This window comes from Mus caroli, chromosome 2 (genome assembly GCF_900094665.2).
Source record: "Mus caroli chromosome 2, CAROLI_EIJ_v1.1, whole genome shotgun sequence".
In the NCBI taxonomy this organism is placed as follows: domain Eukaryota; kingdom Metazoa; phylum Chordata; class Mammalia; order Rodentia; family Muridae; genus Mus; species Mus caroli.
This window is the reverse complement of record NC_034571.1, coordinates 33,417,908-33,445,370: the sequence shown is the minus strand read 5'-3', so window position 1 is coordinate 33,445,370 and position 27,463 is coordinate 33,417,908. Positions and strand designations below refer to the sequence as shown.

At 39.9% G+C, this 27,463-nt stretch overlaps 1 protein-coding gene across 3 annotated transcripts in view; it reads right to left on the bottom strand.

The window, feature by feature from the left end:
* The window catches only part of Rabgap1 (RAB GTPase activating protein 1), a 125,300-nt gene that overhangs the window by 12,733 nt on the left and 85,104 nt on the right, over positions 1 to 27,463 (bottom strand). For all 3 annotated transcript variants that reach the window (XM_021155632.2, XM_021155634.2, XM_021155633.2), the window contains exons 14-19: positions 20,905 to 21,018; positions 16,274 to 16,348; positions 13,123 to 13,248; positions 12,498 to 12,641; positions 11,037 to 11,078; positions 10,471 to 10,599 (exon numbers count right to left, since the gene is read on the bottom strand). In XM_021155632.2, the coding sequence (XP_021011291.1) occupies positions 10,471 to 10,599; positions 11,037 to 11,078; positions 12,498 to 12,641; positions 13,123 to 13,248; positions 16,274 to 16,348; positions 20,905 to 21,018 (630 nt within the window). The remainder of the gene's footprint in view (positions 1 to 10,470; positions 10,600 to 11,036; positions 11,079 to 12,497; positions 12,642 to 13,122; positions 13,249 to 16,273; positions 16,349 to 20,904; positions 21,019 to 27,463) is intronic.

Below are 27,463 nucleotides of genomic sequence, written 5' to 3'. Positions count from 1 at the left end.
CCTAGTAGTATTAGTTGTCACTGTTGTCGTCGACCTAGTAGTAGCAATAATGCCACCATTTTCTATAGGGCATACCAGCAGTGTTGCTAAACACAAAATGCATCCCCAGCCTCAGTCATCATCTGAGGGATCAAGAGGTTCTGTTTTATGAGTAAAGTTGTCAAGAAGAGATTGTAGTGCCAGTTGGTGGTGGCACATACCAGTTGGTAGTGGCTCTTTGGAGGCAGAGGCAGTGACCTCAAGAGGCCAGCCAGGAAAACCCTGTCTTAAAAACAAAACAGAGAAGGAGGAAGAAAAAGGGAAAAGAAGGAAGAAAAAAGAAGAAAGAAAAGGAAAAAGAAAGAGGAAAGAGAGTAGGGGGGAGAAAAGCAGTCATTGTAAAAGCGGGGCCTGAAGGCCTGGCTACTGGATTCCATTCAAAGCCCAAGTCCACCAAAGTTCTAAAACTCCCTAGGCCTCTTTCCACTGTATTACCCTCTTCTGTGTTGCCTCCAACAGGCACAATTCTCTCTACCCTTAGAAACAGATTTCACTATGCCACTGTCTGTTCTCAAGCCTCCTCTTCTTGTAAGCCACAAGATGAAACCTTCCACCTTCCTGAAGCCACTGTGCTTCCTTTCCACTCACTCTCTCAGGATCCTACTTCTCTAGATTTTCATGTTCCACCAGGACCAACCACTTCTCTTTCTCCTGCAGAATCTTCATTCTTTCCCTTTCGGCTTTCTTCTCATGCCTATCAGGAGTTCCCTCTGTACTGGCATGTACTTCTCTTGCAGCAATCCTAACCACAATTATGAGTGAACCTTTCCCCTCTGGAAGAGTTAGGAGAAGGATTGTAGAACGGAAGGGAATGGCAACCTCATAGGAAGACACACACTATCTAGACACCCAGACTCCTGGGAAGTCCCAGAGACTAAGCCACCAACACAAAGAGCATACATGAGCTGGTTTGTGCCCCCCAGCACATGTATAGCAGCGGACTGCCTTGTCTTGCCTCAGTGAGAGAGGATGTACCTGGTCCTGTAGAACCTCAGGAAAGGGATGCTGGGGGAAGGGAGGTTGGGGGAGAGGGGGGAGGTAGGTGGGTAAGGGAGTACCCTCTCAGAGGCAAAGGGGAGGGGGAATGGGGTGAAAAACTCTGGGAGGGGGGACCTGGAAGGGGAGCAACATTTGGAATGTAAGATAAATTTTTTTTTTTTTTTAAAAAAAAGAGTGAACCTTCAGGATGCATCTTTCCTTTGTTCAACTCCTTTTGAACAGCTAACTCATTCTGTTTCAAAAACTAAATTTAAAAACTATGAACTATAACAGCATGATAAAGCAGACATGTTCAGTTTAGAAAATGATTATAAACCTAGAGCTTATTTGTTCTCAAACCATCAATTTTCAACATTAAATTACTCATTTTCCAAACAACTTTTGGCCCACAGGTCCAGGTAAGTACAGACAAATCTAAGCAGAATGGGTGCGCTGGATGTATGTCTGCAACATGGCAGTAGTAGTGCCTGTGCATCTTTCCGGTCATCCTCTGATCTAGCTCAAGCATCCTGGTGGGTCCTTTCTCACTGGCTCTGGCCTTCTGTATGGGTTGTAAGCAGATGTGTCTGAACTGGAGCTTTGTTTCTGGAATCCTGGCATTGCTATCCTTAAGCCACTGGCCAGGTACAACCTTTAGCTACAGTCTCCACAAAGATGCCCATTAAACATAGGAGTCCACAAGCTGGAGAGGGGTGGTGTCTCTACCACACATCTGTGTACTGTTCTCCTAAGTGACTCACCACAAACAAACACACACATAAACCAGAAACCACACGCACACAAACATCTGTGTCATCAGTGAATTAATGTACCAGTTCTATTAGAAAATGATGAAACGACACCACTGAGGCTTTTGGGCAGCATACTCTTCCACCCACTCTCTGCAGTCTGGGCAAAAGAGAAGTGAGGGCAGGCAGTAAAGACAAGTCTCCTCGAGCACCTTCTAAAAGAAGACCAGACACCATCTCCTGTATACCTTCACAGACCTCTAGGATGCTTCAATGTTTCACTCTCATTCAAGGCCAAAAAAGAATTAAGACTTTCTTCTTAACTAAAACTTTGAAAAGTTAATTTCAAAATAGTCCTATATTTTATTATCTTTGATTAAAGCTGGCCTGACTCAGCACCCTTGATATCCAGTGAGTGTGGTGAATGCTGGGTCCACCTCACGCACACTACTTTTTGCTCTTCAGTATTTTATGCATAGGAGTGAATTACCTTTATTATATATTTTTATAATTTAAAAGTACTATAAGAATTATTTTGGGTTACCCAGGCAGTGGTGGAGCATGCCTTTAATCTCAGCACTTGGAAGGCAGAGGCAGGCAAATTTCTGAGTTCGAGGCCAGCCTGGTCTACAGAGTGAGTACCAGGACAGCCAGGGCTGCACAGAGAAACCATGTCAAAGAAAAAAAAAAAATTATTTTGGGTTAAGAAAGTTGTTTCTTGTCTAATGATGATGCGATCTACTCAGTCTATCACCGAGGTGTCCCTTCTAGAACTAGATGCACACAAAGCCTCTCCCACCTTCCCTAGAGTTTTCAGTTCTAAAATTCCAATCTCTCTACCAGCTTAGTCTTTTCCCATCCTTCAGCCTCAGTTGCTGTCTCTCCCACAAACTCTTGCCTCACTGTGCCTTCCTCCATCAGTGATACATGTGCTTCCTTCCAGCTCTCACTAGTGCTAACTTTAGGAGCTTGGATGTCTGCATACCAGAACCAGCTAGTTCAGGTTGCCCCCACAGCCGAGCTCCCAGGAAAGAGAGTTGGCTCCCCTGCTAACTGAAGGGCAGAAGCCCTTGAAGCAAGAACAGTGATTGTGATGGCAGTTCACACATATCAGACCAGCTCTTCTCTATGTCCTTAAAGCACCAACTCAACTCCTTCATGGAACCTCCCAAGTCCACAGCTTCTTAGTTACTGCATCCTTACTGTTGTGTTGTGTTCTGTGTCTGTTTTGCTTGCCACCATACCACCAGTGCCTAGTTAATGCTTGAACAGGATTAGGTCTTCCTAAATAGTCTGCCATCAACCATGGTTTTTTGTAAAGCATTAGATACATAAATTCTGCAAAGACAGAACGCTATTCTTTACAAAATTCTGTCACACAGTAAGTATCAAAATACTTATGCCAACAGAGACATAGTCTCTACTCAAATATCCAGACTCATTTTTTCTTGTACTTAAACTTAGGAGAGAGGATGGGCTATGCATTCTGCTCCAGAGCTCAGAAAGATCTAGTAGCTAACTCCTATAAGAAGGCTTTGAAAATTATAGCATCACACAAAGAGGTACTGTACCCTCAGCAAGACTAAAACTGAAATTGAACCCTTGTTCTGTTTAAGGTTTCTTTCAAGAAAAATAAACCAAACTTCTGGACTAAGTGTGGGTTGTAACTTAAGTGGAACAAGTTCATGTTAGCACTTGGCTCTGAGAAGTAACACTCCTGAGAGGTTCCTCAGCACAGGGCTTAGGGGTAGAGCCCTGCACTCATCCCTTCAGTCAAACTCTGAATACCAACTCTTTTATTTTCCATTTATTTAGTTATACTCTTTCTGTGTATGGAGACATATATCCATGCGTGCCATTTCCACATGCACCATGTGTCACTTATGTAGGTCAGAGGACAGCCTCAGGAATTAGCTCTCTACTTCTATCATGTGAATTCTGGGGCCCGGACTCAGGGTGTCAGACTTGGTGGCAAGCACCTTTACCTGCTGAGTTATCTCAATGTCCCCAAGTTCCAATGTAGTCCTAAACATCTCTCTCCTTTAGTCATTAATCTGTCACAAGAACTGAATAATGCACTCTTAAATATAAATACATGCTATCTGCCCTAGTGAAGCTGGTTCTTGGTATTAAGGCCTATGCAGATGGAGAGAGAATGAGAGTAGCTGCTGACCTGGTCTCTAGGTGCACCCTGCTTACTTAGCTCAGTGAGTAATATTCCACAGCTCCAGTCTTGGCTTGGCTGATGACTTACTTATCTGTGAAATACTAATAGTGTTTCTGTGTGTTAAGAGGATATCCTGACAGAAAACTATCATATACAGTGCTCAGAAGGCTCTGTAGCACATAGGGAGTTCTTTTCAATAAACTGTAATTATTCCTTGCTGTTGCAGTCATTATTTGGCAAACTATCTGTAAGGGTTTGTATATGCTTGGCCCAGGGAGTGGCACTGTTGGCAGGTGTGGCCTTGTGGGTGTGGGCTTCAATACCCTTGTCCTAGCTGCCTTCAGATAAAGATGTAGAACTCTCAGCTCTGCCTGCAGCATGCCTGCCTAGATGGTAATGACTAGATGATAATGGACTGAACCTCTGAACCTGTAAGCCAGCTCCAAATTAAATGTTGTCCCTTATAAGACTTGCCTTGGTCGTGGTGTCTGTTCACAGCAATAGAAGTAAAATCCTAACTAAGACACTATCTGAATTAGGAAACAGAGCAGGGAGCAGTCCTCTGAATAGGCACTGCACACATCAAACTATATAAATAAAGTCCATTTACACAGAAATATATGAGTTAGCCTGGCCTCTGGAAAAGGAGCAAGTTTCCAGAATGCCTTCAATGTTTTACAGAGATAAAAAGTATGCTGGTGTATGGGGAGGGTAGGGGTGTGTGCGGGAAACAGAGGGATTGGTAAAGGTAGGAGGCTGACTGTTAGAGCTACATGGTCAGATTGAAACCTAGTGTCTGAGTGATCAGGTGGACTGTGGGGAACAAATAAGAGGTCTGGTGCAGGAGGGATCCTGATGCAGGGCAGGGTTGATGAAGACAACTCAAGAAATTGTGTTGTCTTTTGACTTACCATCTCTCTCTAGACAGTGAGATGCCTCTATTCCTACTTTATGCCTCAAAACAATTTTTGAAGATGGTTGGGGTTATCACCTCATTTTACTATCGGTTGTGACATGTATAAATAGCCAGTGTTTACCGGCAACACAACAAGAAATGTCTGGGTGACTCTTGTTTCCTTCCATCTCTGTAACATGATTGTTACTGAACACATTTTTCGTCCCTCAGAACATCTATAACTGTGCTGACCTGAACGCTCTAACACCTCACTTGATGGAGACAGGCCAGGAGCAGCAGCTGTCTAAGTTATCATCTATCTACAATACTGCTGTCTAATCTACCCTGCATTACACAAGCAGATAGAGGCCCAAGGCTGGCAGTCTAGAATATCTTATGTAATTAACCTTTATATTAAAGCTCCTAACATTTTATTTGTTCAGATAGTTCATACTCAGATTCCTTTAAAGCTTTCCTGTCATGAGAGAGAATCATGCTTTTGAATCTGACCTGAATGTTTTTCTAGAGTAAAAGAAAGAATTAGTAGCCAAGGCCCCAAGAACAGTCATAGGAACGTAGCTTTATTAAACGAGGAGGCAAGTGCACTGCTGCCTGTGTACTAGCCAGCAGCATTGGAGGGGGCTCACTGTGGAAAAAAGAGGCACTAGAAATACACATACTTCCTCACAGAAATCTAGTTCTAAAATGTATGAATTAATGAACAAAACACTAGTCTTACTAGCCTTAGAGGTAGTGTAACTGGGTACAATGTTCAGGAGAAACTTTCCACCCTTCTTTCTAGAACCAGATCTGAGTTCTAATCTCAACTCCATCATTTATTGATACCCTTGGTCTAGGTATCACTAAACAGACCCTACAGGTCACCATGAAGATTCATTTCATTATGTGAAGCATTATGTTTAAGAGTCTGAGAGCAAATAAGGGGGGGGGGGNGGGCTTTGAGGACACTACCCACCTAACACTTAAAATTCTACTACTGGATAACCACACAAATGATCTGGATAGAGAATGAAGCACAAGCTAGTGTTGCTCTCAGCTCATGAGTAAGTACCTCCTGCAAGGTAAAGGGTTTTTTTCCAACAGCAAATGGTTAAGACTGCATTGGTATTTTTTTTTTTTTCAAGACTTGGGTTTCTCTTTGTAGCCCTGGCTGTTCTGGAACTTAGAAATCCATCTGCTTCTGCCTCCCAAGTGCTGAGATTAAAAGGCGTGCACTACCACTGCTTGGCTCTCCTGTTTTCTTATACTCATTTCATGCCTGAAATGTCAGCTTCCACAGATACATGGTTCAGAGGCTCCACAGCCACAGCAGGATTCTGTTGTAAAGGAGCAGAGTGTTCACACTTTACCTTGGGAACTAGCTCACAGCATGACTCTTTTTTATCTAAACTAGTCTTACTAGTTTAGATACTAGTCTGTACTTGTTGGGACCCTACTCCTCTTCTCCCTCTACATCAAACAGCACCTATGCAGCTTAGCCAAGACTAGTCAGAAACTACGGCTCCTCCTGCCTCTAGCCTCCCAATTCTGATGCCCAGCCCTTTCATATTTCTTGAATCAAAACTTGAAAGGGCTAGAAACTTTTTCAGTTTCCTTACTCTTAGAAATTATGCATGACACACAAGTATGAAAGTGTCATGGAGCTCCTAGGAAACTCATGAGCGGGATAGCCTCAAATGGTATTAAGATGTATAGCAGTGGGGACAGTTTCCTGTTTACTGACTCAAACAAACTGAATGCATAGTGGATTAGTTGGTGAGCGTTGATACAACCTAAGTGTTACATTAAGAGCATGAGGCCTTGTCAAGAGGCAAAACATTTTAATCCCATCTAAGGACCTGGGGGGGGGGCGGGGGGGGGGGGGGGAGCGGGGAGGAGTAAAAGTCCCAAGAAACCAAATGAATGGGCACAGAATAAATAAAATTAAGGCTCATGGGGCCCAGAGAATATGGTACTTTTTAAGCAACACAGCCATCTTGTGGACATTTCAGATACTGCCATATCAAACTTATTCTTGCACTCTTGCAGGAAGAACAGGAAGCTTAAGAGAGAATATCAGGAGTGCAGGGTCAGAAGCCACCTGTCACTGTCCTAACAGTACACTTGCCTCAGATCCATGCCCGCTGTGCCCTCCCTACCTGACACTAAGTTGTGAAGAGTAGGATGCTTGTAAATTAACTATGCAGATACTAAAAGTCACAGCATTATTAGAGAACTGAAAAACAATATAACACACAAGTATTTGTTGCAGGCACATGAGGCAATGTTCTTATTAATCAGGAGGTACAACCCAATAAACAAAGCACAATTTTAAACATTTAAAAATAACAGGATTCCAAAGAATGGTAGAGGACTCCAAGACCAGAGAGCATTGTGTCTATTTTCTGTTCTGCCTCAGGTCTCCTTCCACAGGCAGTGCACAGGACACAGGGCTCAGGATGCATTTGCCAGTAAATCCATACTACATAGTTCCAATAAGCCAATAGCCTAAGCTTAATTCAACCACTCTCTCTGTTTTCCTCAGTATGTGTTGTTGTTTAATACAGCAACAAGATGGAATTACCCCTTTACTCCATCTTTTAGCAAAAGTCTTATGTCCTGTAGCCTGGTGAAGCTGCAGGCTTCCTGTGCTGAGTGAATTTCAAGAACAGTTAGCCTCACCTAGAATAAGTACAAATAAGGGGCTCCGTCTAAAATATACCACAAACATGCAAAGTTCTTCAGGTCCATAAGGGATTTCATATTCAAAATGAAATAAGACACTGTATACAACTACTTCAAAGGCAGGGTGTTAGCCTTACTTCACTGAAAAGGATAGGCAAGGACAAAGACATATGTCACCTCGTACATGAACTACAGAAATAAAATAGCAGTCTACTAATATATTTTCAACTAATGGCACTTAGAGGTGGAGCCTCTTTTTAAGTCTTGTTCAAATCATTGTAAAAGAATAAGTTGAAAATGAACAGCATATTCAACCTGCCAGGCAGGCAGGCAGGCAGGCAGGCAAGCAGTATTTATATGTCAGATACTACTATTAATATTTAAGGACTAAGCAAGAACTAGTCTGCTGTTGACTTATCTTTCAATGAGGTCAGAGGGCTGGGGAAATCTGTTACTGTGACTAGAATACATCTCTGATGTTTGAGGTGAAGACAGAATGAAGCAGTGGTGGAACCATGCTCATAGCTAGCACAAGGAGAAAGATTAGCTGGTGTAAAGTATGGAGGTGTGAGCATGCTTAGTGTATATCTGAGAACACGAGGAAGCCAGGGGGGATCTGATGCAGAAAGTAAGACTTAAAAAAAAAAGTAAGAAAGTGGCCGACAAGGTCTTGTATAGGAACTGTGGGAGACCTTGGGAGTCTTGGCAGGAACCCAAGTCTGAGTCCGACAGTAAGATAAGATGCCTTGAAGAGTTTTCAATAAAGGAAAAAGGGAAAGCACAGATAGAAGGTCCCGATAGAAAGGGAATGGTAGTGAGGTGGTCAGAGTCAGTGTATACTTAAGTGACAGGCTGGGGAGTGTAAAGATATAGGAATCAAAAGTGGAAGCACTGTTCTTGTCCTAGGACCCTAGGAGCATCAAGACAGGGACAGAGTGAGCAGAATGGATGTGGCCTTCTCACATACTGAACCATGGTGAGGAACAAAAGTGTTTTTCAGTGTCAGAGCTTGCTTGAGTGTTTGCCATTCACACCCGACTGTACAATGTATTTTTTTTTTTAATCTAATTGAAGAAACAGAGACAAGCAAATCCTAGCAGTAGCAATCATTTCTTGAACATTTAATAATTGTTAGGCAGTATAGTAATCAATGTACATACTATCATGGTTAACCCACATATAGAAACACTTAGCCAGGGCATCTGGCATGTTGTGAACAATCTCTCAGAGAACATTACTTTTCTTATGCTAAGAGGAATTATTTTATCATTACTTTAAGAGACAAGAAGGCCATTCCAAACCCTAGCTGCACCCTCTAATCCAGTGTCTGCTCTACAGACAGTGACACTCAGCACACAGGGCGACATGAAACTCTGCACTGTACTTTATATGAGCCTAAATACAATCTTTGTTCTGACCCTGTCTCTACCTTGAATTTCTAATTAAAGCGTCTTGAATTACAGCATTTTCTCTTTGAAAATATAAAATTATAAGAACATTAGTACATTGGGATCATTTATTTTTTGACCATAAAGAACCTGTAAAAATTGTAAAGCCATGTGAAATTATAAGATTATGAGGCTTCTTCATATTTTAATTCTTTTTAGAGAATTTCTGATCACAATAAATGTGTCAAAGGGTGAAGACAGTAGAGTGGAAATCAAGAAAATTAAATTCTGTCCTTGACCAGGTCAAAGTCTAAAGAGCTTCTGTTTCAGTCTGTCTTTAAACTGGACAGTAACACTCTTTCTATAGCGTAGATGGTAAGGGCCAATGAGGTTCAACAACTCAAAAATGTTAAGATACAGTCATCCCCCAGGGTCCACAGACAGCTGGGTCTATGAGGCCCTTAGATACTGAAATCAGAGCATGCTCAGTTCCTTTTATTATGTCATGAAGTATTTGTGTAGAACCTGTGTGCATACTACCACACAGAGAGAGACAACCTCTAGACTGGTGATAAATACCCAGATAAAATATTTAGGGAATATTGACAATGAGGAAAAAAATGCACATGTGTATTTTTCTCCAAATATCTTCAATTAACAAATGATTGAACCCTGTGAATAAACAGGAAGTGCACAGATACAAAAATGTCAAAGTATATATGAAGGTGTTTTGAAACCAGAAAGGTACAAAGGTATACAACACAACATACTTATTATGGGATATAATTCCCTAATCTGATCATGGGAGATGCTGCGTGTTCTCAGAATTGTCACTCTTTTGTTTATTTTGGTTTTGTGAGTTAGAGTTGCTGTGTGGATCAGGTTTGCTTGGTGCTCATCTATAGCCCAGGCAAGCCTGGAACTAATAATTCTCCTGCCTTTTGGCCTCCCAAGTGCTGAGCCTACAGTGTATATCACCATCTCAGTAAATATGATTTTGTTTTTTATTACTGACATGACATTACACCTGACTCCATGAGACACCACAGCCAAAACAGCAAGTCTTTTTTTTTTTTTTTTTTTTTTTTTGGTTTTTCGAGACAGGGTTTCTCTTTATAGCTCTGGCTGTCCTGGAGCTCACTTTGTAGACCAGGCTGGCCTCGAACTCAGAAATCCGCCTGCCTCTGCCTCCCGAGTGCTGGGATTAAAGGCGTGCACCACCACACCCGGCAACAGCAAGTCTTATACAACAATATCCTGAAATTATCTTCAGGCTGTATATATGAGCTATATATGAAATACACATGAATTCGGAAAGTAATACAGTTGAGTTCTAACCCCAAGATTGTGCAGTAAAATTATAAAAAGCAACAACACTACTCCCACCAAAACAACAAATGTAACAAAGAGCTCCCAATAGTTTCCAAAATACTCTGGCAGCAACCATTTACAAAAAGGGGCACTTGATGTGAACTATCAATTATATATTATAAGCATTAACAATTTTATCAGAAAATCTGAGGCATCAACTGAAAAAGGAAGACTAAGTTAGTGCAAACGCTGCTTTACCTTTGTGTTGCAGGCAAGCTCCATGAGCCTCTTTGCATTTTCTTCTGAGCGGTATCTTTTAGGGAGCTGAACCCTGAAGAACTTCAAGGCACCCTCAAAGTCTGTCAACAGCAAGTCATCCTTGGAAGTCTTGAAAAAAAAAAAAAACAAAAGCAAAAACCATCTACATGTATGGAAAAAGGTCTGCTACGAAGATACATAAGAAACATTTTACGCTGGGCGGTGGTGGCGCTCGTCTTTAATCCCAGCACTTGGGAGGCAGAGAGGCAGAGGCAGGCAGATTTCTGAGTTTGGGACCAGCCTGGTCAACAGAGTTTCCAAGACAGCCAGGGCTACACGGAAAAACTCTATCTTGAAAAAAAAAAAAAAAAAAAAAAAAAAAAAAGAAACATTTTACAATCTCAGCAATATTTCTTAGTTTTGGTAGAGTAACTTGCATATATATATTCCATCAGGGAAAATAGCAGACCACAGGAGCACAATGATCTCTTAGCATAAGATGAAGACTAAATACACCACAGAATAGGGCGGGACAGCAGACACCTCAGCTCACCACAGGCATGTACCTTTAGTAATCCAAGGGCGACATTAAAGATGACACTTATTCCCTGAAAGAGAAGAGACAATACAGTTTTATTCTCTGTACCTGCTCTGTTCTGTTAGTTTCAGGGACATCAAGGAAAGGTACTTAAAGTAGACCCAGTCTCCAGTCCTCCTCAGAGAAAACCTTTACCAGCCCTACCCTTATATTTAAGAAGAATGAATGCTATTCTGACACCATGGTCCATGACACCAAACCCAAATATGATAGTCATTAAATAGTAACCTACAAATATGGCAATCCCAGGTACACCACAAACTGAATTTTCCTTGAGGCCTCTAATTTGTCTTCCTCATCTGAACAAAATGGGAATCATGTGCTAAAGAACAGGTAAGGGAAAGGGCTAATGACTGTCTTCAAACTAACAGTGTCTGGGTCTTCGCTCCTATAACCAATGCTTTTCTTTTTCTTTCTCCCGGCCCCCTTGGGTTGGCTTTTTTTTTTTTTTTTTTTTTTGAGACAGGGTTTCTCTGTGTAGCTCTGAGTGTCTTAGAACTCTTTCTGTAGACCAGGCTTGTCCTTGAACTCAGAGATCTACTTGTCTCTGCTTTCTAAGTGATGGGATTAAAGATTTGTTTCAAAATATAAAAATAGAACCGTGATATATCATAATATCACAGTGGAAAAATGTAATATATATGTGTGTGTGTGCACACACACGCAGAAATGCATTATCTTTGGAAATGCTCCTTTAGGTCCAGTGCAAAAATGTTGAAAGAATATACACTAAAAATTGTAAGTAAATGTAGAGACAGTGAAATTAAATTATTTTCAATTGTTTTTAATCACATTTCCTAAAGTTTCTGCCATAAGCACATTATTTATAATTAGTTGTTTTTTTCTTTTTTAACACATACACACCTTTCAAATCTCAAGCTATGTCATGGATAAGGGCATTTTTCACACTGCCTTGTTCCTTTTAGTGATAATCTTTAGCAAATTCCTATCCAGCCTCAAAACATCTCCCTTTCAGCTGGCATGGTCATATAACTCAGCCCACCACCCAGCAAAGCCTCCAGGCAGGAGATGTGGCACACACCTGAGCTCTCTGCATCCAGGAAATCCTAAACAAATAAGGTACCAGTTCCCAATACAAATACAGGTATGAGAGTTGTGACTTAATTCTAAGAATAAGACTCTGAGAGGGCAGGGTACTGCCAATCTGTCTTCCTGTACACAAGAAAGAAACCTCTTATTTCACTTGGCAGCACAGAGCCAAACCGAATACTATCTAGTCTAAATGTCTGATGTGCCTTTTTAGCAGAGAGCCTCTGTGACAGAGATGAGCAGAACACTGTCATCAGGAAGAACCACCTCAACCCAGACTTGGCAATACCAAAAGAAAACAGAGGACAAGAGACCTGATAGAGCTTATAGTAAACTGTACTTCACACTCAAATTGAAGTCCTGTGCCTCTGATACATACCTCACATAAGAGCAGGTCGATGATATGGAAGACCATGTAGAGAGGGAATTTTGCAGTGAAAAGTGTAAGGAACCACTGGGAGGCATACATGTGTGCTTCAAGGCTGATATCCAGGAAGTGGTTGTATAGATCAGGAATATATTCCTGAAATAGCAAACTTATTAGTTCTGGGCACATATGCAGTTATGCTATCATTTCTCAGGAGGCTCATAAATTTGCCTAGAAAATCATATACTTGTATAAATATCTCTTAAGTGACCATAGCATTTACCAGTTCTTTTCAGACTACAAACTAGTTGAAAGAAAGAGAAATTCCCACAGAATAGTGACAAGTATTTAGAAAGCTAGTTTTTATTTCTAAGTTGTGAAATGTTTTGTTTGGGAAAGCTTGTTAAACTTTGGTAGGGAACTCTTAAACAGACACTTTTGTAGCCTTTGTGAACACTTCCTCCCTGAATTTGCTATAGAAAAGGGCTCTTTTGATCATTTCTAAGACGGACTTAAACCTATCAGACTCTCATCCTCATCACACAGTGAGAAACAACAGGAATAAAAGTCATTGCTTCCCAGTCTTTCTGCCACTAGTTTGCACCTACTCATCCAATCCAGTCTGCGCTCCTTTTACCTGCATAAGGCGCTCCAACTGGTAGAACTTGCAATGAAGATCTTCAAAATTTTGTTTGAAAAGTTCCCTGAGACCATAGTCAAACATGATCTTGACCAGAACACTGAATGCCTGTTCTTCGGGCATCTGTAACAGAGGCAGTGGATGGGTGGGAAACAAAACAATTACTTCGGTATCTTCAGCTTGTCCTCCATTGTCTTATCAGGAAATGGAGTGGTGCACAGAAACCCAACATGAACTGACTCAGGCAAGGAATGTTTAATAATGCCTACTCTGTTCTGCCACTGCCTCTCCCAAAGCAGGAGTGTAATGATGAATTATTAACCACTACAAGAACTAATGAGTACTCAGGACAGCAAAGCTTGTACGTTCCGTAGAGTCAATAACAGGCCCCTCAACTGGATTGGTGGTGGTGCACGCTTTTAGCCCCAGCACTTGGGAGGCAGAGGCAGGCAGATCTTTGTGAGTCTTGAGTCTAGCCTGGTCTAGAGAACAAGTTGCATGACAGCCAAGTTTACAGAGAAAAACCCTGTCTCAATAGAAACAAAACAATAGAAAATACAACAAAAACAGAACAGGCCCCTCTGGAAGCGCAGGATTAGAGGTGGGTACAAACAGTCTGGTACATGCTATGTTTCAGCTTTCTGAATAATTGTTCAATTGTTTTTCTTCCCCTTGCCATAATGTCATTCCTTTCCTATTATTGTAAAAAAACAAACAAAAACCAAAAAAACTACTCATGAGGGTGGAGAGGGTTCCAGTGGTTAAAACACTTATTACTCTTGGCAGAGAACCTGGGTTTGGTTCCTACCACTCAAATGGTGGCTCACAAACACCTGTATCTCTAGTTCCTGGGGATCTACTGTATTCTTTTAGGTTCTATAAGCACCTACATGCATATAAGCATACACACACACACAAATACAATAAATTAAAAATAAATCTTAAAAAACAAAAAACAAAGCAAAACAATAAGTTTGTTCTAGAAGAGCCCTTCCCCAGTCTCAGTCTAATGCTGTCACTCAGCAGCAACAGCAGTGTAGCAGCAGTGGTGGGCAGCAGGGTTGAATTGCCAAAGACCCGCCTGCAGTTCTGTCTACAAACATCCACCTAAGAGTAAGTGCATCTTCCATGGCTTTATGGAGCATTCCTCCAAGAATATGGAGAGATGTCTACATTTCAAACAGAAGGAAAGCACTGGCAATGTTTTTAGCTTCATGTGACTGTAGCAAAGTTCAGAAAAGACAAGATGGTAGACAAGCTTCTGTGGAATATGACGTTGGCTAGAACACAGGACCCAGAGAGAAAAAAAGCACAGCGAAAGAGTAATACAAGACAAAGCCTAGCAGATTCTCATTGGAAAGGACAGGGTGTATAGGGCAAAACGCTAGCTTTTCTGAATCTTTGGTGTGGAATGTGGTTCCCCTTTCCCACATGTGAGGGAAAGTGGCTTGATTTGTGTGGCATTTCTGATGCTGGGTTGCCCATTTTCCTTGTAGGGAAACAAACACTTAAAACTAAGGCAAGCAGGAGTTCTAAACAGAAGTGGGATTTGAGAAAGCCATTTTCAAGGGGTGATACTTAAATGGGTATAAGTGTTCTTTGAGTGAAACTATAGTAAAGAAACAAATAAATAGCTGAACCCCATAGTTGTGCAAAACAGATAGTCTGGCTAACACAACAAATCATAAAGAAAAAAAAGAACTTGACCTGTTTATTAATGTCACAGCATTAGCATATTCTAAATCACACAGCACCTGCTTTTCTATGTTAACTCTGCTGTGCCTGCTACAGACACCATCAAGTTGAGTTCACACTAGAGAAAATAGTGGTTTTCCTTTTTACATGTAAAGCCATTTTCACAAAATGGCTTAAAATCCTAAGAGTTCTTGCCCCCTCAGAGCAAACATGTGGGCTTTATTTTGGCTTGCATGGTTGTTCCCACAGGAGCCCATATTTTTTTCTCTAGCTCTGTCTCTTTTTCCCCTCCTACTGTAGTCATACTTGTATCTCTTTAAATTCCATACATGTGAAATTCTTCAGCTTCTAATTAATCTATGCTCCCTTTGGCAGCAGCGATGTTCTACTCTATTTTCATGGTTTTAAAGTATCTCCACAGCAATGTTATACAGAGAGTTAACTGACACTGAAGAGAAGCCCATGGTTTTCAGGTTCACTGCACTGTAATGGTTTGTCTGCCAAGAGGAAAGAGCCCTTTATCTAGACAAGGTCCCTGTTAGAGTCTTGCACTCACTGTTCATGGATTTTCCCTGTATGGAGCCATTACAATCCCTAAGGCATGCTTGTGCAGCCATGTGCTTACAGATGATGGTGTCACTAGCTTTGCACTGTGCTCACTCTTAAGCTTCCCATTTCCAGCAGTGCTCAGAACTGCTGACACCACATGGGCAGTATTCTTGCCACACACTTTAAGTTAAATAATGAGAAAATGATTGGGTAAATTAAGAATATGACACATTTTATGAAACAATATGGTCAAATCTTTTTTTGGAAACAAACAAGAGGGATTATGGTGGTTTAGATGAAGTGAAAGGATAGAATACGAACAAATGCAGCACCTGACTTGTTGCTGGATCACAGTCAGAGTAACGGCCCATAAATGAACCACATATGGGCAGGGGATATAGCTCACTGCTAAAACATTCACCTAGTATGTTTGATGCAACAGAATAACCAGTAGCTAATGAAGCACACATCTGCTGGGAGGGGCACTGACTGGGGACTGTGTGCCAGGCAGGACGTCAGTGTGGGACGTGATCATACTACACTTATGATGCAGAATGCCCTGGTCCATACAAGACACAAGCTCAAATGTTTGCTCCTTTTGTTTAAAAGATAGTAAGTTATTTTTGTTGAAATGAAAAATGAAGACAAAGATAAATCAGTAACTAACAGTCAAATGAAGACTACTTAATATGGCTGTTTAGCTGACATTATTATGAAAAAAAATGAAAAAGTTGAAGAGTAAAGGTCTTTAACACTCATCCTCATCATATTTTTTTTTCATAGTGCCATTAAAGTTAAATTAAGTTTGTAAATACACAAGCTAAAGATTCTATCTAAGGATGTGGCCAATCCCAACCTCAAGCCTTGCTTAAGTCTAGGCAGGCACATGGACCCAGCTACTCACGTGGAGAAGCAGCACAGCTGCGAGGAAGGACTGGCCCTGGCAATAACCAATCTCTTCATCATACACAGAATATGCCTGTATGGGGGGGAAAAGGTACTTAAATGAATTAGACATTCATGGGACACATCTGCTCTCTCAGATCTTTTTTTTTTTCTCTTAAAAGAACAACAAAAAGGATGCTACCCAAGCCTCACTAAAACACTTTGAGGTTAAAAGAATGAAGCTAATATATCTTTCTAATCCCAATGTTGTCTTCATGGTAAAAGGCACTGTCATCATGCTGTCTCCTTTGGTCAAGAGGAAAGTCTATCAGAAATGAGTTGAGCATTAAGTCAGGTACTAACAGCTCCTAGTTCTAAACTCCCAAAGCATTCTAATTCAACCACAATTAATTCCCTCTTTCCCTGTGACTCTGTGGTTCTTGCTAAACATCTATGGTTATTATAGCATCTACTGGGCTACATTTTAAATGTCCATCTTCTCTAGGACTCTACAGTGCTCTGAGGGCTGGGACGATTTTACTCAGTCATCCATTTGGATAAGAGGCTTTGGTGAAGACAGTGAGAACCTTTCTGATAAGAGTGATGGCTCTAAAATCATAATTTCCTTGGCCATAGACAAGTATTCCCATTGCCTATGAACATTATCTTGACACCTAACTTTCCCCACAGTTCATTCTCTGCTTCTCTCTCTCTCTCTCTCTCTCTCTCTCTCTCTCTCTCTCTCTCTCTCTCTCTCTCTCGGTGGTTAACATTAGCATTTTTCATATAAGCTATGGTAGAAAGGAGGAATACCAGTAAAGCAGTGGTTCTCAACCTGTGGGTTGTGACCACTTTGGGGATTGTGTATCAGATATCCTACATATCAGATATTTTACTTTATAATTTATAACAATAGCAAGATTACAGTTACTAAGTAGCAATGAAAATAACTGCATGGTTGGGGTCACCACAACATGAGAAACTGTATTAAAGGGTCGCACCATCAGGAAGGTTGAGAACCATTCCCATAAAGTAATGATGTATGAGCCTATGATTTCTATCTTCTGTATGATAAATTTATTTCTGTTGAAACTTCCCTTATTGTTCCAATTCTTTGAACTAAGGTTCCTGTGTCCTAAGAAAGGAGTTCACAATTGGGGGTTTTGGAATTTGTCTTTTGGGCTGTGTGTCAGATGATAGGTTTTATCATTCGCATAGAGACACCATAGCTTTACCAACAGATACAATCCTCTTTTCATAAACACAGGTACAATTCACTGTAATTTTATTAGGGTTCCTGCCTTATCACTTCTTGTTTGATGAGAGGGCTACAAGATGAGAAGCATGTATAATTTTTTTTAAAGACAAGATACAAAAAGAGGGTTTCAGAAAGAATCTGTTTATAATACCAGGAAACACACTATTTTCCACACCTTAAAATAAAAATTAGTGTTAGGGCCTATGTTGAGAATCATCATGGCTAATCGCTATCACAGTTCTCTGGAAAGCACTTGGTAATGTCTTTGCAGGTATTATCAATAGCTCATCAGTTACAAGTCAGAGGCCTGTGCTTGTCAGTTTCACTGGATTGTGTGCACATTACTTATACACACTGCTAATATCATAGTATTGACTTACTATCCTCACTCAATCTTCTCTAGCAACAGGCTCAGCATAGCTTAAGCAATTTTATGTAGCAGGATGAAATACATATATATGGAATCTTCACAGGTAGACAGTAGAGGGGAATATACTGTTCAGGCTGATAGTGGACCAAATGAATGCACATAGGTACTGAAAGTACATGGCATGCTTTGGGAAACATTTGAGAGTATAAAGCCCAAGGATCTATAGTAAAGAAAGGGAGAACAAGTAATTTCATTAGTTCATTTGTTTATTTATGTATATTAGTTCATTTATTACAGAGTATCTATAATATGCTCGGCAGTGTGCCAAAGGCTACTGTCCCTGAGAACTTAAGTCAGTAAGGGGATTCCAACACATGAATCAAGCTGTATAAAGTAAGACATCTAGCGAAGCAGTAACAAAGCATTACATTACAAAATGGCACCAAGGGTTTTTTTTTTTTTTTTTTTTCTTTTTTCCGCCAAGTGTTTTTTATTTCATTCTACTATGTTACGACTGTAGTACTCATGATTTTTGTGGAAGCTGCACAAATGAGCTAATTCTGGGATAAACAAGCAAATTTTGAAGTAAAAAGCAGGCTAGACCCTAAAGGCAGTTTTTTATAATTGCCAGCAACATAAGAGGGTGAGCGATGAGCAAGCATGCACAGAGGGATAGTACAACTCTAAAGGCCATCAGCCATCATCTCAAACAACCTGGGAGTGTGAAATGGTGTGGAAAAGGACCCTAATTAATCAAGGGCTGCAGAAACTGAGATGAGGGTCCTCATGGATCCTGATCTTGCCAGCTGGATGAAGGCATTTAGGGAATTCTGGATATACAGCTAGTACTGGAGGGGTGAGAGAGAGACAATAGTCTACACTGAAGTATAAAAGGGCAGATAAAGCAATGAGGAGAGAGACATGAAGGGAATGTAAAGAAATTCATCACAATAACCTATCCAGTACTGAGAGCTGCTGGTCTGAGAGTGAGAGGGACCTCAAGAAGACCATGTAGAGCTGGGGAACTGCCATCTTAGCTCCTGGGGAAAAGTCTCTGTGGTAAGGCAGGCAGAACCAAAGACAGCAAAGTTACTGGTGAGGCTGAGAGGCAGAAGGAAATCAAGGGATAGGAAGTATGAGGCAGAGACACTGAACACAAGGACACTTTCTGAGAACTCTGCACTATGGTGAGGAATGGTTGGAGGCAATGTGTGGAAGATAGAACCAAGAAGCGGCTAAAGGACCTAAGAAAATTACACAAGAGTAGCAGCTTTGAGTGTCTTGGAGAAATTAAAACTATAAACTCAAGAATGACTTCTCTAAAGTTTAACTGTCCTTAATAGATCAAACCACCTAATGTGTCTCTAGGAAGCCTATCTAAAAACTAGCTGATAGTTTTCTCTTATCAATTCTAAGTGGAGGGTTTTTAAGAACACATTTTTAGCTTTGCCTGGACACACTACAAAAAAAAAAAAAATCTATCTTATTCTGAGAAGGAAAATATCAAGGACTGGTTCTGAAGTTAGGACAAGGCTGAAAAGTCCAGTCCCAACCTCTTTTAGCACTGTAGCTCTGATGTACTATGCTACTTATACTCTGTATCTGTAAGATGAGAAATATATTATTTAAAACAGATTACGACTATATAGGCTTTTACTTTTACAGTGTTCAAATATAGGTCTTTTTGACAGAAATGAGTATTTACATCACTTACTTATTAAGCCGCAGTGCTACAATCCCACCTGAATGGGCATTCACTGGCATTGTTGTTGGGTCATATCTATGGAGCCAACTCTAGCACTTACAATGTGCATAAATATTCTATGGCTCCTAGGTGCTTTACAAACCACATTTGAAAAATCTAAATATATACTATCAAAAACTGGGAAAACACAGAGAACTGTATAAGGAAAGTTCATGGCCTTTGTCTTGCTAGGCTTCACATTTAGCTATACTGGCTTCAGTTAATCTGTGTCTTTTTCTGGTTATCAAACTTGTTCTCTGATAATCTTGTGCATATATCATTCATCCTAATTATTTCCACTCTACTCCTCTTAGATCCCTCTATATCTGTCAACAGCATTGTGACAAATTCCTTTCCCACATTTATATATTTTTGGTTTTGTGACCCACTTACTTGAACTAGGATTCTGTATGACTTCGGGTTTGAAACTCTTCACTGGAGCCTGGTGGGCTCACCAGTGGGTATACAACTAAAGAGGACTCCCCCACGATCTTTCAGTAACCAACACTTTAGTAGAGAAGAATAAGGTTCCATAGAATAAGGGTCCTATCCATGATTAGCTGTTGATAGAGACAGTCCTGTGCAGACCCAGTGGTTTTGAGTTCATAATACAATGGCTTTTCTCTCCCAGTAGATAGTACTGTACAGGCCTTCACTCAATCTTTTGTCTCTTATGTCCTGTTTTCTATTTATTTCCTTATTACATTTAAAAATGATACTGGCTGAGAGAGATTTTCAACACAGCAACATGACCTACATGAATACAGGTACTTGCAGAGTCCAGAGGCACTGGATTCTGTGGCTCTAGAGATCATGAAATTGTAAGGCGCTAGGTGTGCATGCTGGGAACCGAACTCAGGTCCTCTGAAGAGCAGTGCATGCTGTTATACTGAGTCATTTTTCCACCCTCATTACTTCCTGAATTTTGGTGAGTCTAAAATTGTGTTATCTTTGGCTTTCAGATCCTGTCTTTCTTTTCCAATTCTGAACATCAAATACAAATTATACTTTTTAAACAGCATAATGAAATGCATCTGTACTCCCATGATTTGGGAACTGGAGACAAGAAGAACACAAATTTAAGACTAGCCTCTGGTACATAATGAGATTGAAGACAGTCTAGACAACATGAAGGCCTGTTTAAAAAAAAAAAAAAATCAAATCCAAACAAAAACCCTCAAACAAGCAAATTACATTTTGTAGTTTGTCTTGTATATAATTTCAAAGATTCAGAACCGCCATTCAAAACCAATGCTTTTATATTTTAATATGAAATACCTTGCATATTTTATATAAAGAATCTTGTCCATCTCCTCCTGTGTCCTTGAAGTAGTCATGAGCTGGAAATGTGCGGTTAATATCTCTGGTGATAGCACTGTCTTGAGGAGACTCCTGTAGAAAGAGAGGAAGAGGGGGATGGGAGCACTAGTAAGATAAATATCTATTAGGATCCATATAAAAGGTTCCATTACTTATGTCCTTAAAGTGCTAGAACACATATTCATGCCTGCACTTTTTACTACCTTTTCAGGGGGCTAATCACTTAAGTAAGAGTAATAAGGGTGGACAAGATGGAAGAAAGGTGCCATTTCACTGTACATACCTGATGCTACATTCCCTATGCATTGCGAACAAGTGAGGCTAATGGCCTTTCTACTGTATAAAGGAAAATGACCTGCTAAAAATCAGTTTTCCACAGAAAAACATTTAAGTTTACCACAAAGGAGAAGGCAATATGATTATGGTAGAAAAACCAAGCTAAAATAACGCTTAACCTACAGACACAAAGCTCTCATACCTATTATCTAAAGGAAAAGTTAAGCCCCTTAACCAGAGTTTCTAAGGGACAAATGGCACAAGAATGCAGAAGACGACCAAAAAAATGGCCCAGGGTTCAAAAGCCCTATGAGAAACTTCCCATTTCTTCCTCCAGAAGAGAAAAATGGTCTCTGAATCAACAAAAAAGTAAACAGGCATCAATAATGCTTGCAGGTGTCCATGAGGCACACCAACACTCTGATGGGTCTAACCTCCCTAACAGTTTTCATCCAGCTCCTGCCCCTTCCCACTGACCATGGGAACAGACAATGAGAACTCACATGGTAAATTTCTGAAGCCTGCAAAAAATATGATAACAAACTGCTTCCTAGTCCCTCGGGAAGCACTGGCTTTAAATACTTGGTCTTGCAAAATATGCTGAAGAACTTGGAACTAATCCATTTGATTTGCCATAGGCCAACCCATATGAACCCAGCCACCAAAATTCTAATGATGAATTTAGTAAGTTCTTGTCAGAATAATAACATTACAAATCTCACAGAGTTCTGAAAACAAACCCATGTCCTTGACAATGTGCCAGAGAGATTTGTGTGTTGATTTTAAATTCACCTAACTGCTGCTGCTGCCAACTGAAGTTTATGTGTGTTCAGCCCAGAAACAATGTCAGACCCTGCTATAACTTGTATGCCCTTTTGAATACTTGGGTCTTTCATATGAGTGTTAAAAATACTTTTTGTAGTTTACAAAAATCAATTATCAAGAAACTGTCTCTTGCACTTTAAGCAACAAAATAAGACAGTTTAAATAGCTCAGAAACTACACACATGAGGCTGGTTAAAATTAAAATACCAAGTGTTGGTAAAGTAATGCAACACCTGGATCTCTTACAAATAATGACCAGGATGTACCATCATGCAATCACTCTGGTAAATTACACAGCACACTCAACATCTACAAGTTTACTATTTGCTAATAAAAGGCTAATGAATGACTCTAAGACCAAGGCAAAACACCCAGAAAACCATGCAGCATTTTGTATTGCCAAAAAAGACAAAAATAAACACGCAGGTTTCTTTCTTTTATTACTACCGCAAACCATGCCACCAACCCCTAACAATAATGCTACCCACAAGACAATACCTACACTGATAGCGTCTGTCAGAAGGACACTGACAGCCAAGGAAAATGTTTCTAATGCCAAATAATTTAAGCAACAAAGGGATAAAGTAATACTGAGTCTTGAGTATGAGAGAAATATCTGTGAGTCTCTACATTAAAAAAAAAAATGGATTAAATAAGTAGGGTAAAGAGATACATCACCCAGGCAGGCCAATTTCAAGTAACTTGTGTATATATTATGCCCTCAAGGACTCCTCCACTACTCAAACATGGACACACTTCCTTTGGAGGACTGAAGTACAATATGGAATGAGGGCTGGGTGCAAAAAATAACCATGCAGGGGAGAATCCCAGAAACCTGGTCTCACAAAGACAACCAAGATCAATATTAACAGTAAGTCATTCTGCTAGCAGGCACTCCTCGTGTTACAAAAATGGCTTTTACTATATCTTCATCTTTCGTGTAAGTAACTTCATGAGAAAAATACCAGATAATTTCTTGAAGGACATTGTATGAAATGTCTGACCAGTATCCCTTAAAACCACCACAGTTTGTGTTCCTTTCATGAGTACATGTCACTAAAGCAAAATCTAGATGCTAGGTGGGCTCATTTCTAGTGACTCTTCCTTAGCTCTGTCATGATGCTTGATATGTGGTGGTGAGACTGGGAGAAAGGCTCCTTTAAAACAGTTTGTGGGTTAAAATTTAAGGAAGTTATAGTAAGTGGTATTTCCTTGTTCCCACATCAAAATTGTTTTAGTTCAAACCATAGTGGTACTGAAGTCTGTAATCTCTCTGGATGTCTGTTTTTATACCTTATTGTGAGAACAGGGCAACTGGGTAACTTCTCAAGATTAATAAGGCCCTGGGAACTGGAGGAAGTGCTTTGAATACATACTCTTTGTAAACTCAAGCTGGAAAATAGAAAGCTAAGAATGGCAGGAAGAAAAAGTAGTACCCAAACAAAGAAAGTGCAGTGGAAGGCTGCCATGAGAAATAAAAAGGAAGGGGGACTGTAATTCTCAAGTAGTTTGTTGCCCAAATGAAAAGTTCTCAGGAATAATGTTATCAATGCCATAAAACTGTATGGATCACTTCATAAAACAGAAAAGCAGCCCACTCAAATACATTATTTATCTAGGAGACAGGGTCTTACTATATAGCTCAGGCTGGCTTCAGCTTTCTGGTCCTAAGATTACAGGTTATGTGTCAATCATACCTTGCCCATGTCCTATCTTTAAAATGTATTTTCATGAATAAAATATATTATACTGGTTGCATAGCCTTATTTTGTTTTTGTTTTTTTGGTGTGTGTGTGTGCACGAGTGTCTGTTAATACAGGTAAAGCATGTGGCACAGCACACTGTGGAAGTCAGAGGACAACTTTCTAGTCAGTTCTTTCTACTGTTGAGGCAGCACCATTCATATCTGCTATCACTGTAAACTTTGGCTTAGATGCTCTACCACACTACTGAATGTCCTTATCACAACTGACTTCTAAGAATTATAAGCATTTTCTACACCATGGAGAGTGAACTAGTGTCTATTATCTTTTCAATGTCAAAACAAGAATCCTAGAAATAAACCTAAATAATGACCTCATTTAGTAACAATAAAAAACTAAAAAAATAAAGCAAACATCTCCATGGTTAATTTGAGCTTTCAAGAACTAAATACATACATTATGTATCTGTGCAAATGCAAGATTACTGGTTCCCCATGGCTATCACAATTGTTCTTTAAGTCCTTACTTGCTTTTCAACTAGGAACCATGGGATTTCTGTCCTAGAGTACTGTCCTTCCATACCAATGCATGAGAAGGGATCTGGGTAGAAATCAAAGTTGTTGGATTTTAGTAGAAAATAAATTTGTTAGTAGAGACTGCTTTTCACATACATTAGGAGAATGGATTCCAGAGGGGGCTGGGTGGGGGGAACCCATGACAATAAAACTGGCACCAGTTTAAAGTTAACAGCACAATTTAAAAGCTAAACCAAAGAAAGGGAAATTGATCTACACATATTTAAATATATGAAATACTATAAAGGCACCCTGTAGTTAATGTTTTAAAGGTTTCCCTTCCAAAGCTCAAGCACCTAAAACACAGAGCAGCCTAGGAATACATTTCCATGAACATAGAACACATAGGTTAACTCGAGGTACTAAGATCAGGCCACTCTGTGGATTCTGGAGTTGTTCTACTTAGACAACAGTACAATGGACAAGATTTAAACTCTGTAGTAGGCAATTTTGTTTCTGTGTGCGCCTCTGTTGTTTTGATTTAGTTTTCACAACCCTGGGCAGCCAGCCCACTTACCTAAGCTAGATCCTGCAGTATTTCTAGCCATCTGATTATAAGCCTAGCCTATTTGCCTGGGTTTGTAAGAAGAAACACTAAGTGGAAGAAAGTGGGAGAGACAAGGTCTAGTACATCAGTGCTAACTTTTTCCCACCCGATTTGAGCTAGACGTTGTTGGCAGAGAAACCAAAAGACAAAATTTGTATTTGGCATGTTGTGCTGTTTGGGACTTATAACTGGTCTGGAGAGAAGAAAAGGTCTGTAATCAGACAGTATGTAATTCAAGAAATCTATTGTATGCTACCAATATCATACTTTATTACAATCAAATTAATTTATAGAGAAGAGACAACAGAAACACTGACACTTCAAATACAAATGACAGAATAAGATTTTTTCTTTTAACCTATGAATCATCTGACAAACACTGTAGTACTCAAGAACAAGTATTTGTGCTGGTTAGATTTATTTTGTTTTAAACCAGTCTTCAAGGTAGAGATCTACTTCAGATTTTCTATTATCGTCTCATTTAGTGAGTTCTTCCTTTTCAAGACAAACAATTATAGTGAACTTCAAATGCCTCTGCCTCTTCATTCCCATCCCTAACATCCAACAAAACGAACAACTCTCCCCAAACATGGAACATGAAAGGCAACCATGTAATGTGACCAGAGTCTTAACTATAAAAACTATGCTTAGCATGCCTGTTGTAGAAATATCTGCTCAAGAAGCACTTTTCATCTGTATGTATAAAACTGTACCAACTGGATGAATATGTAAGCATTATTCTGACACTATGGATGACAATGTAAGAGGAAAGTGGCTGACTTCAGAAAAGACATCTCTGTATTTAATAAAATAATGGACCACTGTCACATTGTTTCAGACCAAATATGGCATTATAATGCCTTTCTAAAAATAAACCTAAGTCCCAAGTGACATGTAGCCCTTTAGCTATGTCCATTTCCTTTTAGGGCTCAAGTTTCCCACAGGAAAACTGGCCAATGTTTGGCAAAATAGCCTGAAATCATGTATAGATAAGGCATAAATGCTAACAGTGTGATCAACCTTTTCCTGCTTGACTATTGTTCTCCTGCATAGCAACACATCTGAAGAGCTCAAGGACCCGGCACTCTAAAAACTGTTACTGACAAAAGTGGACAGGCAGAGAATCATTCCGAGTAAAAACGTGGTGGTGTTGGTAAGGGCAGCAAGTTAAGAATTAAATCAGAAGGTACAAAATTATGTGCAAAGCCATATTGTAAACATGTTTCTGATAACTAAATACTTCTAAACACTTATTTCAATGCACATCAAATAAGTAGTAAGGTTAACAGCTTAGTATTACTGTATTATGTTGGATGCTTAAAATTTTACAGGGTATCACATGCTAAGAACAAAATCTTGGACTTGCATGGTCTATGCAGTGAATTTCAGGTAAGCTAGGAAGTTATTATAAAGTAAGACTCCATCTCAATCAGTAACCAACCATCACCACCAACAAAATAACTAAAAAATCTGCTGCCAAGCCTGATGCCAGTTCTTAGGACCCATACAGTAGGAAAGGAGAACTGGGTTATCCGGACTGCTCTCTGACCTCTATACTGCCACTCTCCACAAATGCACGCAAAATTAATAAAAACACAGTTATCATAAAGTACACAGTACATAATACAAAACCCAAGTCAATTCTTACATTCCTTAAGTTATATTTTTATATAACTTAATCCATTAAATTACAATTACTAAAATGGTTCTCTTTTAAACATTCAACAAATACCCAACTATTTTTTCATAAAGCTCATTTCTTCTAGAAATAATGACTTAAGTCAGATACTTGAGAGTGCAGCAAAAACTATGCAGCTGTGAAGCAGCTATATTCTTTGAGATGGAATGTTACAACTCCATGCTAGTTCCTTGCTCTGAAAAGTGCTTAATGAGAACCACAATGAATAATACCGTTCACAGAACATCTCCAAACTGCCAGACAACATTCAGAATGCAGGAAGAGGTCTGCATTTTTTTGCCGAAAAAAAAAAATTAACCTTGAAAGACTTGTCAAGAGACAACTACTTAAAGTATTTAAAGGCTATCTTGTTTCATCACTAACATACCTAAAGTCACTCACCATACATGGAGCATGGCTAGGCAGGCCTGTTGTAATCTCTGGGGACCTATAGTACGAGTCCCAGGCTGTCTGTGGTGCTGGGGACCCACACTCATGTCCTCATGCTTGTGCAGTAAGCACTTTACTCATCAAACCATCTATCTCGCTGGCCCCCAACCTCATTTTTAAAATATTTTTTAAAAAAGGAGACCTGCTAGTTCCCTGCTCTGAAAAGGACACATTGTCCTCAAGCCTTCTTAGCTCTAACTATAACTCCCAGAATTTCCCAATGAAGTACATCTACACAGTGAATGTATAGGTCAGTGTTTCCAAACAGACAGCATTAACCCCAATGCATTCTCTAAAAGCAAGAAGAAATACCTAAGGCTTCAGTACAGAGGTTCTGCAAATCATTGGGAGAAGACTTCAGAGATGTGAGGGTGTGCTGTTTCTAGCAATAAGACTACAATTATAGTAATTTATGAAAGGATAATTCTTTATTTCTATGTTTAACCTGCAACAGGTTTTCTCC